Source organism: Taudactylus pleione, unplaced genomic scaffold (genome assembly GCF_031769625.1).
Source record: "Taudactylus pleione unplaced genomic scaffold, aTauple2 ptg000609l, whole genome shotgun sequence".
In the NCBI taxonomy this organism is placed as follows: Eukaryota; Metazoa; Chordata; class Amphibia; order Anura; family Myobatrachidae; genus Taudactylus; species Taudactylus pleione.
In genome coordinates this window covers 5023716-5038662 of record NW_028285011.1, presented here as the reverse complement: position 1 = coordinate 5038662, position 14947 = coordinate 5023716, and the positions used below count along the sequence as shown (strand labels likewise).

The window sequence follows — 14947 nt, the reverse complement described above, 5'->3', positions numbered from 1 at the left end:
CGTTGACATGGGAACGCCTCCGTTTGGGCAGCCACTCCCCCGGCCCGCCCACCAACGGGGGTGTACTGTCACTCAACATAGACAGCACGCCCCCTTTGGTATGATACCCAGAGCGACGGTTTGCCCGTCGCTATCTGGGTTTCGCGCATGCGCACGACGGCGCCGGCTCCGTCATGCGCACTGGGCCACCATCGACCCGATTGTGAGCGCATAACACTCGCGAGCGGGTCTGAATCAGGCCCACAGTCCTGTGTTCAATAACTGAGCATGTTGAATGAAGGATAAATGCTATATATATTTAATAGCTTCATCCAATATATGAATGTGTGTAAGGACAGGGTTTATGCCTATATTTTAATTCACTGAATTCATTACTTTTGTTCACCTCTTTATGGTTTTAAAATTATTTTCGCTGCTCCTCTTGTCTTGCGGACAATATTAAAAGCAACAATAAAAGTTATATATTAGATACCCTAGTGCACCACTTCAGGCATTTCTTTCTCTCTTCTCTATTCTTTTGGTCTAATACCCATTGCCTGTGGTAGTACCCCCCAACCAACTATAATAAATATTGGGGGTCACCATTGTCCCTTACTGAGGGGTACAATGTATCTCTGGTGCGACTAGATAACCCTTTTTGAATCCCATAGATAACATGCTGGGTCCACTGGGCTTATATTAGTTCCATGAGCTGCAAATCGGAGGCCAGGTATAGGTCCAGATGTTCTGCATTGTCAGCGTTATATGCAAGGGTCAGCGCTCTCAATGAAGAACAAGCAATCTATGCACCCCGGGGGATGTAGTCAGCATCCCGGCATATGGGATGCCAACGGGCGAAATACCGGCACCAGAATCCCAACCGCCAGTATCCCGAAGGCAGGGCCTCAACTAGGGAGGGGCTGGAGGTGCACGTGCAACTGGTGCGCCATTGGACTCGGCACCAGTGTCCTCCAGCCCAACGGCGCAAGGAGGCTCCAGCTCTCCCCACGGGGCACTATGGGAGAGACGTCATGATGTCTCTCCCATAGTTCCGAGGAGCGCCACTACAGGGGCATTACCATATGGGCACTACAGGGGCATTGCCATATGGGAACTACAGGGGCATTACTATATGGGCACTACAGGGGCATTAACATATGGTCACTACTACAGGGGTATTACTATATGGGCACTACTACAGGGGCGTTACAATGGGGGCACTACTACAAGGGCATTACTATATGGGCACAACTACAGGGGCATTATTATATGGGCACTACTACAGGGGCATTACCTCCAGGGGGCATTACTACATGAGCACTGCTGAAGGGGGCATTACTATATATGGTGGAATTACCAGGGGGGCGCCAACTTACTGTCTTGCCCTGGGTGACAAAAATCCTAGTTTCGGCTCTTCCGAAGGTAAGTATCGGGAGTTAGGGGGAGGGTTAGGGTGCACAGTTAGGATTAGGCTTTAGGGGGAGGGTTAGGTTTTGGGTGCGGCGAGGGGGGTGGTTAGGTTTTGGCACTATGGGGAGGTTAGGTTTAGGCTCCAGGGAGGGAGTGTTAGGTTTAGGGTGCGGGGAGGGGGAGGTTAGGTTTTGGCACTAGGGGGGAGGTTAGGTTTAGGCACCAGGGAGGGAGTGTTAGGTATAGGGTGCGGGGAGGGGGAGGTTAGGTTTTGGCACTAGGGGGGAAGTTAGGTTTAGGCACCAGGGAGGGAGTGTTAGGTTTAGGGTGCGGGGAGGGGGAGGTTAGGTTTAGGCACTAAGCGGGGAGGTTAGGGTTAGGCACCAGGGAGAGAGGGTTAGGGGTAAGGGTAAGTCTTACCTTCTGTCGATATGGGTGTTGGGATTCAGACTGTCGGGATGACGCTGTCTGTATTCTGACCAGCGGCATCCCGACTGCCAGGATCTCTTACCCAACCCGCTCCCTGGATGTTACAGGAAATGAATGAGGGATCATGGAAAGAGCATGATCAATGGTTAGACATCCATTTACGTAACAGCTGGATCATTACAGAGTATTAGAGCAATTATTCTCCCTCCAGAGCACTTGTACTGTATGTCTAAGTTTTCATTACACAAAGTGTCCTAATATAATATGATCAGAACATTATATTTTTTATAGTAATCCAATGGTTATTAGGCAGGCTACACAATCTGGTAGTTGGCGCTTCTTTATCTGCCGTGAAAGGGTCAAATCCTGTACTGGTTTGTTCATGGTCTGCTTGCATTCAGGTGGCCACTGCTTAGCAGCATGTTGATGCATGGCAGCATGGACTGGTGGCTGTCCAAACTAAACCAAACATGGAAACCTGGCTATTTTTTTTTTTTACTTTTCACTCGTCTACAATGCTTTCTTCTTATATTTTCTCTTTTGTTCTCTCTTCTCTCTCCTTTTACTCTTTAATGCTCATTTTGTTTCAATTACATCACCTTTATGTGTGCGTTTCAAAAAACTGTAAATCTGTGAATTCCTTTATTTTGCTTCCTCCTCCTTGCTTTTTTATTTTGTCCATTATATGTGTTTTTTATTTTGTTCTCCTTGATCCTTTCCTTTTGCTGTATCCCCCTCCCCTCCTCCAACTCTATCCTCTTCACAGCATTGGAACTCGAGAGATAGTCACCCAGAAGAACTTGAGTGGCTTGGTTCCGATCCGAGATTTCAGGCTGGATCCCAGCCTCCTCTATTCTGTCCCTTTGTTAGCACTCAGTCCAAACTTACTGATAGTGTGGCTGTTCCTCAGCATAGCATACCTGGTTGCTAGATTTCGCTGCAAATAAAGACAGGCCAGGAAAACATATGCCTGGGAACATGCCGCCCCCTGGAGACTGATTTCTCACAGCGGTGACCGGGCTACGCCCTATATTATGCCTTACAATTTTACATTGTCATTTCAAAGTTTCCAAATCTGGGGCGGCTTATTGGTATTGTGCAAACAATTCTTGTACTCGCGTATACACACACACACACACACACATCTTACTCATGACCACTTACCTCACGTCCTTGATGCTGCTTTGTTCCTACAGTACCATACATACATGCAAATAGCACCATGTAGCTTATGTGCATTGCTTATGTACCAGCAAATAGTATATCCTAGCAGATTTTGTACTGCTCATGCTGCTGCCATTGCACATTTCCTAGGACACCAGATGAACAGTGATTCCTCTCTGCGTTCCCAAGCCATATATGCTTGGGATTCCAGAGCTACTGTATAATGTCATTTTGATGTTTTGAAAGCATGACAGTGGCTACACGTTTGCCTTCATGGTTGTCCTTTACAGTACTTTTAAAGCTATGGCTCTATATAAAGCTTGAATTCTTGACAGATGCGTATATACATCTATTTTTCAGTATATGTTTATAACAGTAGAACAAACCAATCTTCCTGACCTGTTGCCTATTGTGCTTCCATGTTTTAGTAATAGGCACAGTGTTGGAGTATAGTCCATGTACCCAATTCATTCTCCCACTGCTTGTGGCACCTGTGTTGAAGCTGGTGCTTCATTGCTGCACACCCTGTTGATGTTGGTTTGGATGTCTGACATTTTTTTCCCATAAAAGTGCCTTTCGCACAGAACTGCCTAATATCCAGTTCTTATTTACAGTATATGATATATTATGCCTCCATATTCCTATGCCATGCCAAAGTAATCCTTATTCTGCAAGTATCACAACTAGTTTGTGTAGGAGGAAAATAAAATGGTCTACCATCTGGAACTAAAGCTTTAATAAAGTTGCTGTAGAGGTTATACTTTAGTATAAACTGATTCAGCAGACATTTCATTCAAAAACATCTCATAGAACTCTTGGGGGTCCATTCATCATCACTTAATGGCCCGTTACACATGCGGAAATGCTAGCTTCCGCATATATTAGGGCTCGGGGCCATTTGTCATCAGGGGTCTGATAGGACCACCTTATATTTAGCAAACTTCCAAAACTTTAAGTTTTTGGAGTTTGCCTTGCGAGACAAACACCATCTTCAGATAGTGCTTGTTCTCTGAGCTATGGGAAGGAGTTCCTGGAAAACGAAGAGGAATCCAAGCAAATTCCTCCACCACCTTCTCACTGTGTAACCAGCCATTTGTCCCCCAATGATGAATAGACCCCATGACGATAATCAGACATTGTTTGACTTCTTAATTGGGTTTTCTAGATACAATTGTGTAAAAGCAATGGAACTGTGTGTCACTCATTATATTACCACACTGTGGAATAGCCACAGCATTTTTTTCTACTATTGAGGGGCAAACAGAAGTAGGAAACAAATAAACATAGATTCATTCATTCATTCACAATCTAATATCAAAGTATATTAGGCTTATTTGTCATTTCATCTTTTAAATTGTCTGTGTTTGACCTACTAAGAGCATAAAAGCGCACGCGTTTGTTACCATTGTACAGTTTTATAGTGTGGCTTTCTTTCCTATCATGCATATATTCTGCTTTTCTGTATGCATTGCTGTACAGGTGAAAAATAACAGTGTGTTTTCACAAATCACAATGTTATCCAACACCAATTCCAACTGTGTACTAAAACATTCCCAAGAATTCCTGACCTATATTTTTTACAACGCATTTCTCCATGTTTCTTACTGTATATACTGTAAACTTTGTTTCTAGGATAATGACCTAGTGGTAGAATATAATTTAGTGTTATTCAAAAGTGCAAATGACAGAGCTGTAGGATGAGTGGTAAGCAGTTTCACAGGTCATCAGAACTTTCAAACATTATTTTGCACAGTGTAAGTTTATTAAAAAATTGGTGCGTTATGCAAAGTTTAATACAGGCTTAAATTACTGTGCTCTGTGTAGTGCAGAGTTCTAGTACAAAAATTATAGTTGGTGTACCATGCATTACAGGCTCCTCCTGACCGCATACAGCACCTGTGACGTCTTAGAATTGTAACCCTAGCAGCCCTATATTCCGGTTACTTACCCGTCTACTTAGTATTCTGCTGCCACCGATGTTTTCCTCAGATAGGTGCTGGATTAACTAGAAAGTAACGTCAGCAATGTGGTCTGCTTCACGGCACAAAGGTTGCTGGAGTACAATCTTACCACTGTGTTACTAATCTCAACTCTATAGTTACTTCATAGTAAAGCTGCATACACACACAACGATGTTAGTAACCAACGATTTTAGTGAACGATTTTCATTCAGATTTTCCCTTGAAAAAGTGAACGAAAATCATTCACTAAAATTCGTTGGTTACTAAAATAATGAACGATTTTCAGAAACGATGAACGATTTTTTAATCATGCATACGGTGAATGGAAATCGTTGATCGTTCATTCTGCACAACATGAACGATTTTCTGAACGAAAATCGTTTGTTGGACAGTCAGAATGGACGATGAACTACAAACGTGAACGCGCATGAACGATAACGGCTTCGTTATAGTTAAATCGTTAAAAAAAGCGTTGTGTGTGTACACACCTTTAGTCTGGCATCTGCCTCTGTGTATTACTTTACCCAGATGAGTAGAACCTCCCCCCTAAATGACCTGCATTTACTTGGTGAATTACTGACATGGGCCCAGACTAGATAGGATTATGTAATTTGGTAGGTCTGGGTCATGTTGAGAGTTGCCGTTACACATCTAGTCATCTTGAGGTTGTCCAAGCCTGTGCTAATGTCTGTGGGACTGATTCAGATTTGGGAATAGAGTAAGAAATGGCAAATAACTGTGCACCTTGGTAAAATCATGCTGCACTGCAGGTGGGACAGATGTAAAATGTACAGAGATTTAGAATTGGGAGGGGGGTGTCTAAACTGACATTTACATTGCAGTGTAATAATAATGGTGTCCAGCATTTGTGGGCTACATGCAAAAACAGCCAGTATTTACTCCACATGCAAAAAAATTCTGTATTTGCACCCCTTGCATTGCTACATGGTTTTTCCACATACACAGGGGTCTATTTATTAAGTGGTGAAAAGCGTGGAGAAGTGGACCAGTGGAGAAGTTGTCCATAGCAACCAGTCAGCTCCTACCTATTATTTGATAGACTGTACTTGATGAATACTACTTCAAAGCTGATTGGTTGCTAGGGACAACTTCTCCACTGGTCCACTTCTCCACGCTTTTCACTACTTGATATGTAGACACAGTTACTTTATCTTGCTCTATTCCCATATCTGAATCGGGCCCTGTGTGTTTGGCCAGTAAGGAATAGGTAGAGTCATATTTTTTATTATTATTTTGTCTGATTTGTCTGCCTCCAACTTTACTCCTTTATTTAAATAATTGTATGACCCTTTTTTTGTCCTCTAATGCAAAGTAACACAGCTGGTTTTGCCTTGCTGCAATCATGCTTTGCATTTGAACATAAAATACCACAAATAAAAAAATTGATTCCACCGAAACACAAAGCTGCTTGAAATGCTGCACTGCATATACCACACCTTTAACATACATTATTTACATCCTAATTTAATATGCTTTCATATGCTACTGCTTTTGCCCATATTTTTCATTTGTTATTTGTGCAGGTTATATTTTCTTTTTTGTGCCTGTTTGTTGTTTTTGTTTTTCCTCAGTGAGGGTTGTCGTCGGGAAAACACCATGAAGAATGTTGGATGTCGCAAATATGCGTTCAACAGTCTACAGCTGTCTACATTCCCAAAGCATTACAGGCCTCCTGAAGGAACCTATGGAAAAGTCGAAACTTAGGTTATACTGAATGTTCCCCAGAGTCCCCCTACAACATCTGCAGATATTCACTATATTATATGTATATATATATATATATATATATATATATATATATATATTCTTTGTATGGGTTTTGGATTCGGCCCCCATATAAATGGAGCATGCACCAGAAGATCATTTGTTACAGCGTTTTAGCGTGACTTCTCACTAACAAGGCTAGTTGTGAACTGAATACAAACTTACTAGTGACCTCACAAGTCTGGTGGAGCAGGATAATCATGTTCAAAGTCCTTAGGAGGTTGTACTGTACATAGTTTTAGCATTCTCACTGAGATTCCTCTACTAAAGACTCTAGAAAACCCTGGCATGTTAGTCTGCAATTGTCAATAATAAAATATGGGGAAGTTAAACAAATGTTTAAATGTTTTAGGCATTTGGGTTAAAGTTACTGTAGCAAATATTGTTGTGGAATTTGCTTCTACAGCTCATGAACATCAAGTGCATCAGAGTGTACACAGGGCCATTGGTTGGCATAGTTTATCCTTATTAATCCTGATTTACAGACCTTGCTAAAATAGCAACAGGTTCCAGTTCACAAACTCCTCTACACCCCTATTCTGTTATGAGACCATTGATGTTATATGTATTCTGCTATCAAATGCTGTGCATGCTGTCCCTACTGAATTGTGCGGCCTGCAGCTTGCCATCATGCTCATACAACCCTGCATTAAAGGCGCTCTAGCCCCAATTTGTTTTCCGGATTCTCTAAGTTATGACTGTAGAGCACCTCTGTGTTTTTACCCATATGGAACGGAGCACACACACGTATTCTCTTCCCTGTCTTTCCTGCATTGCAGTCAGTCAGCCATTTGCAAAGAAAACCCAGCATTTGCAGAATTACTAGGGGGTCATTTATCTCTATGAAAAGTGGTTTGTTCAGTCCTATTTTCATCTTAATCAATTTAGCAAAGTAGTCAGTGGTTGTTTGTATTGGGTTAATCATAGGGATCAATGATGACTTTGTAACCCTCCTTTAGAGCCATATAGTCTGCCTGTGTCCAGCTAACTGACTGCAACAGAGCATAGAGGGGAGAACATTCGTGTGTTCATTACCTTTCAGTAATCCGAATGCAAGTCCTGTGATTCCTAGATCTGTAAAGCAGCTATTATCCCATGGGTGTGTATGAATTCCTGGTATGGTAGACATTGTATAAATAACATATGAAACCTAAGTCTGAGTGGTCTTTCAGCTATTTTTCTTTACTGGCAGGTTGTCATCCCTGCATCACTGAACTCCATGTCCTTTATGGTGCGTCCTCATGATTCTCTTGTCAGTGTTAATGAGTGTCTAATATTCATTACTTAGGCCTTTTCCTATTTGTTATATGTAAGCAATACTGTTTAATTTTATACAACAATAATTTATTAAAATAAAGTACATTGCTAATGAACAAGTTGAATGTATGATCTTTGTGTCATAGAGAGGCACGCTTGGCCTCACAGTCATCCCTCCTCTATGCTGTTGGAGGGAGTTTCTCCTCCCATTATCCAACTCTCTGTCTGTGGCTCAATTTCCCTCCTCACATCACAGTCATCTCCTAAAATAATCTGTGATCTTGTGAGAATACTACAGACAAATGCACATTAAAAGCTGAGCCCTGAGATCCAAAGCTGATTCTCAGGGATAATTTGTGAAAAATAGTAACAATCCCTTCAATGAAGGAATTTTTGCTGAAGAATGGACATCTAGGTTAATTATAGTCATGAGAACCATACTGTACAGGGGCCTATCCATTTGCCGACTTTCTGCACGATGCGACCAAAACCAGGAGGTTTTGGTGTGAACGTGCAGAAAGTCTGCTAGTGGATAGCCGGCAAGGACCAGCGATGCGCGTGCATGCTGGGTCCTTGCCGACCCAAACTATCGAACATGCTGGTCAACCTGACGATGATCGTCAGGTTCCACATGTTAATAGATAGGGAGCTTGGGCTCCTGCACTGAAGATGTTCAGTGAAGGTCTTTCAGTGCGGTGCCCGCACCTCAGCGACCTGAAAGTCTGAACGCTGGACGCTCAGACTTTCATGTCGTTAAATGGATAGGCCCCATAAGTGTTGTTGTCAGCTTAGAGTGGGAATGTAGTCTTTTTTTTCATATAGAACAAAACAACTAACCTGTCTTCAAGTACAATTATAGAACGGTATGGCTACGGTTAGAGTGCCTTTGCATGTATTCCATGGTGCATAGTGTAAACTGACTTTACTTTGGTTGATACTGCATTCCACATTTAGAGATTGCTTTTTAAACATAAGTTACATAATGACAGAGGGGTCTATTTACTAAGCAGTGTTAGGAGACAGAATGAAAAGTGATAAGAAAGTGATAAGGTGCCAGCCAATCAGCTCCCAACTGTCATTTTTCAAACACAGCCTGTGAGATGACAGTTGGGAGCTGATTGGCTGGCACCTTATCACTTTTCACTCTTCACTTTCACTTCTCCTAACACTGCTTAGTAAATAGACCCCTTAGACATTATTTAGAGGAAGTTCTTATGAGGTGCTTTAAACAGTAATTATGCCCATTATTTTTTATAAACCTGCAGAATTGGAGCCAGTCTCTGCATCATCTTGGTATATATTATTGCCTGTTAGTCTAGTTATGAGCGTGTCTCGTCTCTGACCACAATACACAAATAGCGGTAGTCATTTTTAATGTTGAAATACATTTAGTCTCCCTAAAATGGAATAAGAGACTTTCAAAACAGCACAATGCTACACGCGGAAAAACACCTCTGTAGGGTCTCCTCTAGTAGAATGGTTTATTTTCACAACTGTTGACATGTGCTTAACTTGTTATTTGTAATGCTTGTGGGGAGTTAGATTTCAAGTCAACTAAATTATTCTATAAATGTGCTTTGAAAGATTACAATTTTTATACACATAGGTTTCAAATAAATGGTCACTGTCCCACAACTATTAATGTACTAATCCAGTAAAACTCCAAGTCTAAAGGAAATAGTTTAACCCAGCACATTAAAGGCAAAATGATAAATACTACAGAAAGTATATACCAATAATAGAGAAATAATGGTTTATTTTTTTAACAATCTAATGTAAATTCTAAAGTAAATAGCCAGGAAAGGGAAATTAAGGAAAACTATCCACTATATTTAATCTAATAAATCCCAGATATGGGAAGTTCAATCTCAAAACTGGAGGTGCTCCCCAGAGAGTAAATGTTAACAATAGTGCAAACTCAAAATAAAGTCTAAAATATACTTTTATTAGGTATATATTAAAAGGTTAAAAGTTCATAAATTCACAACTCAATAAAGGTATCCAAGAAAAAAAACTGGACTAAAAAAGAAGATAGCTGGTGAAATATTCAAATATAATAACACAGTAATAATGGTGTAATAATAACCAATAATGGATGTAGCAGTCACGGCAATAAAAGTGAAATTCCCGTTTTAATCAATCAGCGTAAACCATCATTATTGCAGATCTGCAGTTCTCAAATAAGACATAATGTATAAATAATCACAAGGCTCTGAATTGCCCATAAGCTATGTATGAACCTCCATAAACAGCAGGTATTTTCAGCATAGATGATAAATATAACAGATTTGAAGAGCTTGTGTGCGTTATGTCAATACCCATAAATATCAGATGCTGGGCTCGTGCAAGTGTGCGTGAGGCTGCGATGGTACTCCACTGTACCGATGTTTTCGCAGCCCTGCTAAACATTACGGATGTGTGTAAGGTAAAGTGGGCGCCCTTATGTTCTGCTGAGATTGCATTTAGTTTGCAATAGATTAGTATACTTTCGGAGACTGCGTGCGTAATCGCTATTGCATTCGCATCTGCGTTCCTTGCTGAATCAGGCCCTGTATCACTTTGATGGTGTATTTACTTAAATTCAGCCTTTTCAGAGGTTTGCATGATTAGGAAACTAGCTGGCAGGTTTGTCACCAACACTTTATAATTTGATTACAGAGTAAATTTATTGAGTTGTCTGTTTTTAAACTTGCTGATTTTCTGTGATTTCGCAATGCTGTTAAAGGCAAATCCTGTTGTGTTTTGCCTGTATTAACATTGCCGTATTAAATGTGTCTGGCAAAATTTGCCACAATCTGGAATTTTAAGAGTACACATTTACCATTGCATGACTGACCACACCCAGTTTAAGAACAGAGTAAAGAGACACCAAATATTTTGGACTCCTAAATGTCAATGCCACCCTCTGATTGGTGAATCTTCCTAACATGTCACTGCCATAATCCTGAAACTTGTGTCTCCTGGGGTGTATGTGCTTTAAGTAATGTTTTTGTAGTACAATAAACGCAGTGAGGCAGATTCAATTAGGTATGAGGATCTGCCGGAATCTAGCATGGTAACACCAGGAGAGTTTGTTTGGTTATGCTTTCTTTCCATAGAGGTATGAGCAGGATACAAGCATGGTTTTCTTACTGTAGTAACCCATTATGAATGCAGCTCCATACCGCCTCCTGCTTAATTGAATCTGCCCTAATTTTAACAACATAGAATGGTTATTGTATAACTAAAAAGTTTAACAAAAATGCTCTTTGAGGATTTGTCTTAAAGGTAATGGGGTCTATTCATGAAGCAGTGAAAATCCCTTTATCGGTGATAATAGGGCTTTTCACTGCTTCCTCCTATTCACAGAGGGGGTTACTGTGGAGAAGAGTTCTCTAGCGTTGCGCCAGCTCTGCATCAGGATCGCTGCCCCATACACTAGTTCAGCTCAGCTTTCCCTTTTTTCCGTTTCGCTTCTACATGTTGTTTCTCCATCTCAGGATGAGGTAATGTGTCTCCTGAGGGGAGAAGAGCAGGGAAAACATCTGTCTCCCTGCCTTTTCCCCGCCCCCTTCCCTGACACTGGCCAATCAGTGGTGTTTAGGGAGAAAGTGGGAGGGAGAAAAACTCCCTCCTGCTCTCTGTGTGTTACAGGGACGTTTGGGGAGAGCAGCCGGCTTGCTCTGCCCTTACCCCGCTGGCCGTGTCCTGAGTGAACCGGCATATGCCGGGTCACCTCTGCTTCACTGCCCAGTGCCTCCGCTGCTTGCTCCCTCTGCTCCCTTCCCGCCGGCACTGTCCTGTGTTTAGATTAATGAAGTGACCCGCATATTACAGAACTAAATATTCTGATTATCTGGTGTCCCACCGACACTCCGACTGTGGAACTGCCCAGCACCTGCTCTGCCCCAGTGCCCCTTAGGACCCGCTGCTGTTATAGTAAGGTGATCCCCACCTGACTGCACCAGCCATGCCCAATGCCCCCTCGTTCTGCCGCCCTTACCTACCCCCCATCATGCCACTGCCGGCACATGCGCAGAACTAAAAAAAAAAAACAATAAGTCACTGGCAACAGTGAGAAGACAGGACTGCTGGTCGACGTTTTACCGCATCTCTTTGCAACACAGGTAAGGGTACATAAATTGCTACTTAACTAAGCTATACTGTATATCACATCAAACTGATGCAATCTATAGTGAAATGTGGCATTTCAGTACAGCACATCTTCATGAATAGACCCCAATGTATGTCTAATGACCCAGGAAAATGATCCACACCTACAGTACAAGTATCAGTGAGTACATACTATTGTCAGTAGTGCAGCTACATAATGAACAGTTGGAGGATATGAATTTATATGATTTGAAGATTTTATTCAGTTTTCTACTACCAAATGGCTAAATATCCTATGGACTAAGGATGCTTTGCAGATGGCCGCAATATTGTTCCAACATACTAAAAACTAACTGCATGCACGCTTGTATTGCTGTGACCATGAAAGAGAGGGAATTTGAAGACCACCATCTTTTCTTCATGATAGAATTTCCATTCTAGACTGACTAGAAACAAGTTTAAGATTAATAAATAGAAGTGTTTAAAGCATACGCTAACCCTGGCTGTCTATTAACAAGCAACCAAAATGTTTCACCTAATAACACATTTAAAATAAAGTAGATAACTGAATATAGGTTCCAGATACAGGAGCTAGAGGTATAAAACATATGAAAGACTATACATTCCTTAGAGATGGCACAAATCCATGATGTCCTTCTTAATTATGGATGCAGAACTTCTTAATCGTGTCAAAGTTCCATAATCATGTATAACATAACATAGGGTAATATTTATAAATTATATTTGAATTCTACCCTGGTGTTTCAAACAGAGTATGAATAAAGGGTGGTGTTGAGATGAATCGGTCACTGTAGAGTGGAAAACGTCCCCCCTAGAGGGTAGCACTTAAATATAGAGCAAGGAATGCCTGTAATGGTATATTTTTAATTAATTGGACCCGGTCTTTTACTACACATAGTGTTTATCTGTAGGGCTATCCCCAGAACAGAATACAGATCCAAAATAGATGGAACACTCAATAGTGTAATCCAGTTTTATTATAACATAAATAAAGTTAAATAAAAACTGTTAAAAAAATCATAAAATACAGAAAAGGCCACAACTGGCTGAAAGGTATTTCTACCATATAATGGAGAACATACATGTGTATAATTAGTAGCAGGTGATGGAAATAGCCTGGGCCACTCTCCCGTTCTCTGATTCTCCTCACCAGTATGAGTCCCGTCCTTGCCCTAGCGGTCCTGAATGTGAATACAGCCTCACCACCGACGCGTTTCGATCATAATAGATCTTCGTAGAGGTTTCATATTATTAGAAGGTAGGAGCAGTGTTGGTAAAAAAAAAAACATTTGCTAATAATTTAATTTGGAATATTTTTTTTTACTTTTGTTTCCATTTCATGTTATCCTTGTAGGGGACTCTGGCAGATAAAATTGCAATAGTGGATGTAAGTTGAACTCCCATGTTTTAAGATAATGTAATAAAAATAAATAAACCTAAATTACAGCACGGACATGGAAAAATTACTATTGCTCAACTTTTAATTCCTTGTGAATGCCTTGTGTGGATCGCTGCTCTAGAACTGCATGTGGACACCCTTTCACTACACATTAAAGTGTTTACCGATAAAATGTCCAACTTTGAAGCAATATGGCATAAAGGGCGTCCTTATCAGCCACTTTCTTTCCTAGTAACCCTGATTGTATAAAGTAACTTCCAGCTGTTATTTTGGTCAAATGAAGTTTATCTGGAACTCTAATGTATCTTCATTAAAGTTCTACTAATGCAACTGTAAGATCTGTTATCTCAGTCATGTTTTGTAACCTTTGCACTTGTAAAGATATTGTATGATATAACACACTTGTTGTTTGATGCCTTTCTACTTGCCAAGCACTGTACACTTTTTATTTTTTTTTAACTGTATTTAATTTGGACAGTATTATGTATATGGTTACTGTTTCCTGTACTGTCACTTGCTGAAATTGCTGTAAATGTGCTAGTCTTGAAATAAACAACTGACAAATGTTCTGCAGGTTCAATTTTTTTCTTTTCTTTATATTTTCATTCCTGTTACGTGTTTTCTTGTGTATACTCTGATTTGCAAAAAAAAAAAAAAAAACTTTATATAAGCCAGGAAAGACTCTAAAAGTTGGCACGAGGCAAATATAGTATAATATTAATTTTAGTGCTGACAGGCAGGAGGACCTGATCCAGGACTTATGATGTGGAAGCACCTAGAGCATTAGCTTTATACAACACACAGTTTGAACACTCTGCAAGGGATGTAGTCAGACCGGCGGATGGGATGCCACCGTTCTGAATCCCAACGCTGGAAGTCCGATACGGGACTTAAGATAGGCATCGAAATCCCGACGCCGGAACACAGACAGACGCCAGCCCGAACCAGGTAGGTCCGGGGCATCTTAGCTGTTAGCCGTGTGGGGTGGTGGGCTATGTTTAGGAAGCATAGCAGGGTTAGCGTTATGTTTTTTTGGGGGGAGGTTAGGGTTAAGCACCCCTAGTGGGGAGGGTTAGGCACCACTGGGGGGGGAGGTTAGGGTTAGGCACCAAGGGAGAGGGTTAGGTTTAGGCATGAAGGGGGAGTCTTAGGTAAAGGCACTAACGGGGAGGGTTAGGCTACAAGAAGGGAGGATTAGGGGAAGAAGAGGAGAGAGTAAGTATACTTACCCGACCCCTGACGGGATTCCCTCCATCGGGATGCCGCTGTCGGTATTTTGACAGGAGGCATCCCGACATCCCGCATTACATACCCGTTCCCTCTGCAGAGATTGGGGAGTGAGGGTCTAAATTAAACCGTTGCTGCCTCAGGGCCAGATTCAGAGATGGACACAAACCCGATATTTTCGCACTTAGCCGATATTTTAATAACTGCTCATGCATCAGAGTAG

General features: G+C 41.3%; 1 protein-coding gene across 5 annotated transcripts in view; it reads left to right on the top strand.

Moving 5' to 3' along the window:
- The window catches only part of INPP4A (inositol polyphosphate-4-phosphatase type I A), a 165034-nt gene extending 156930 nt beyond the window's left edge, over nucleotides 1–8104 (top strand). For all 5 annotated transcript variants that reach the window (XM_088454106.1, XM_088454103.1, XM_088454107.1 and 2 more), the window contains one exon: nucleotides 6536–8104. In XM_088454106.1, the coding sequence (XP_088310232.1) occupies nucleotides 6536–6668 (133 nt within the window). In that variant the 3' untranslated portion in view covers nucleotides 6669–8104. The remainder of the gene's footprint in view (nucleotides 1–6535) is intronic.
- The last annotated feature ends 6843 nt before the right edge of the window (nucleotides 8105–14947 follow it).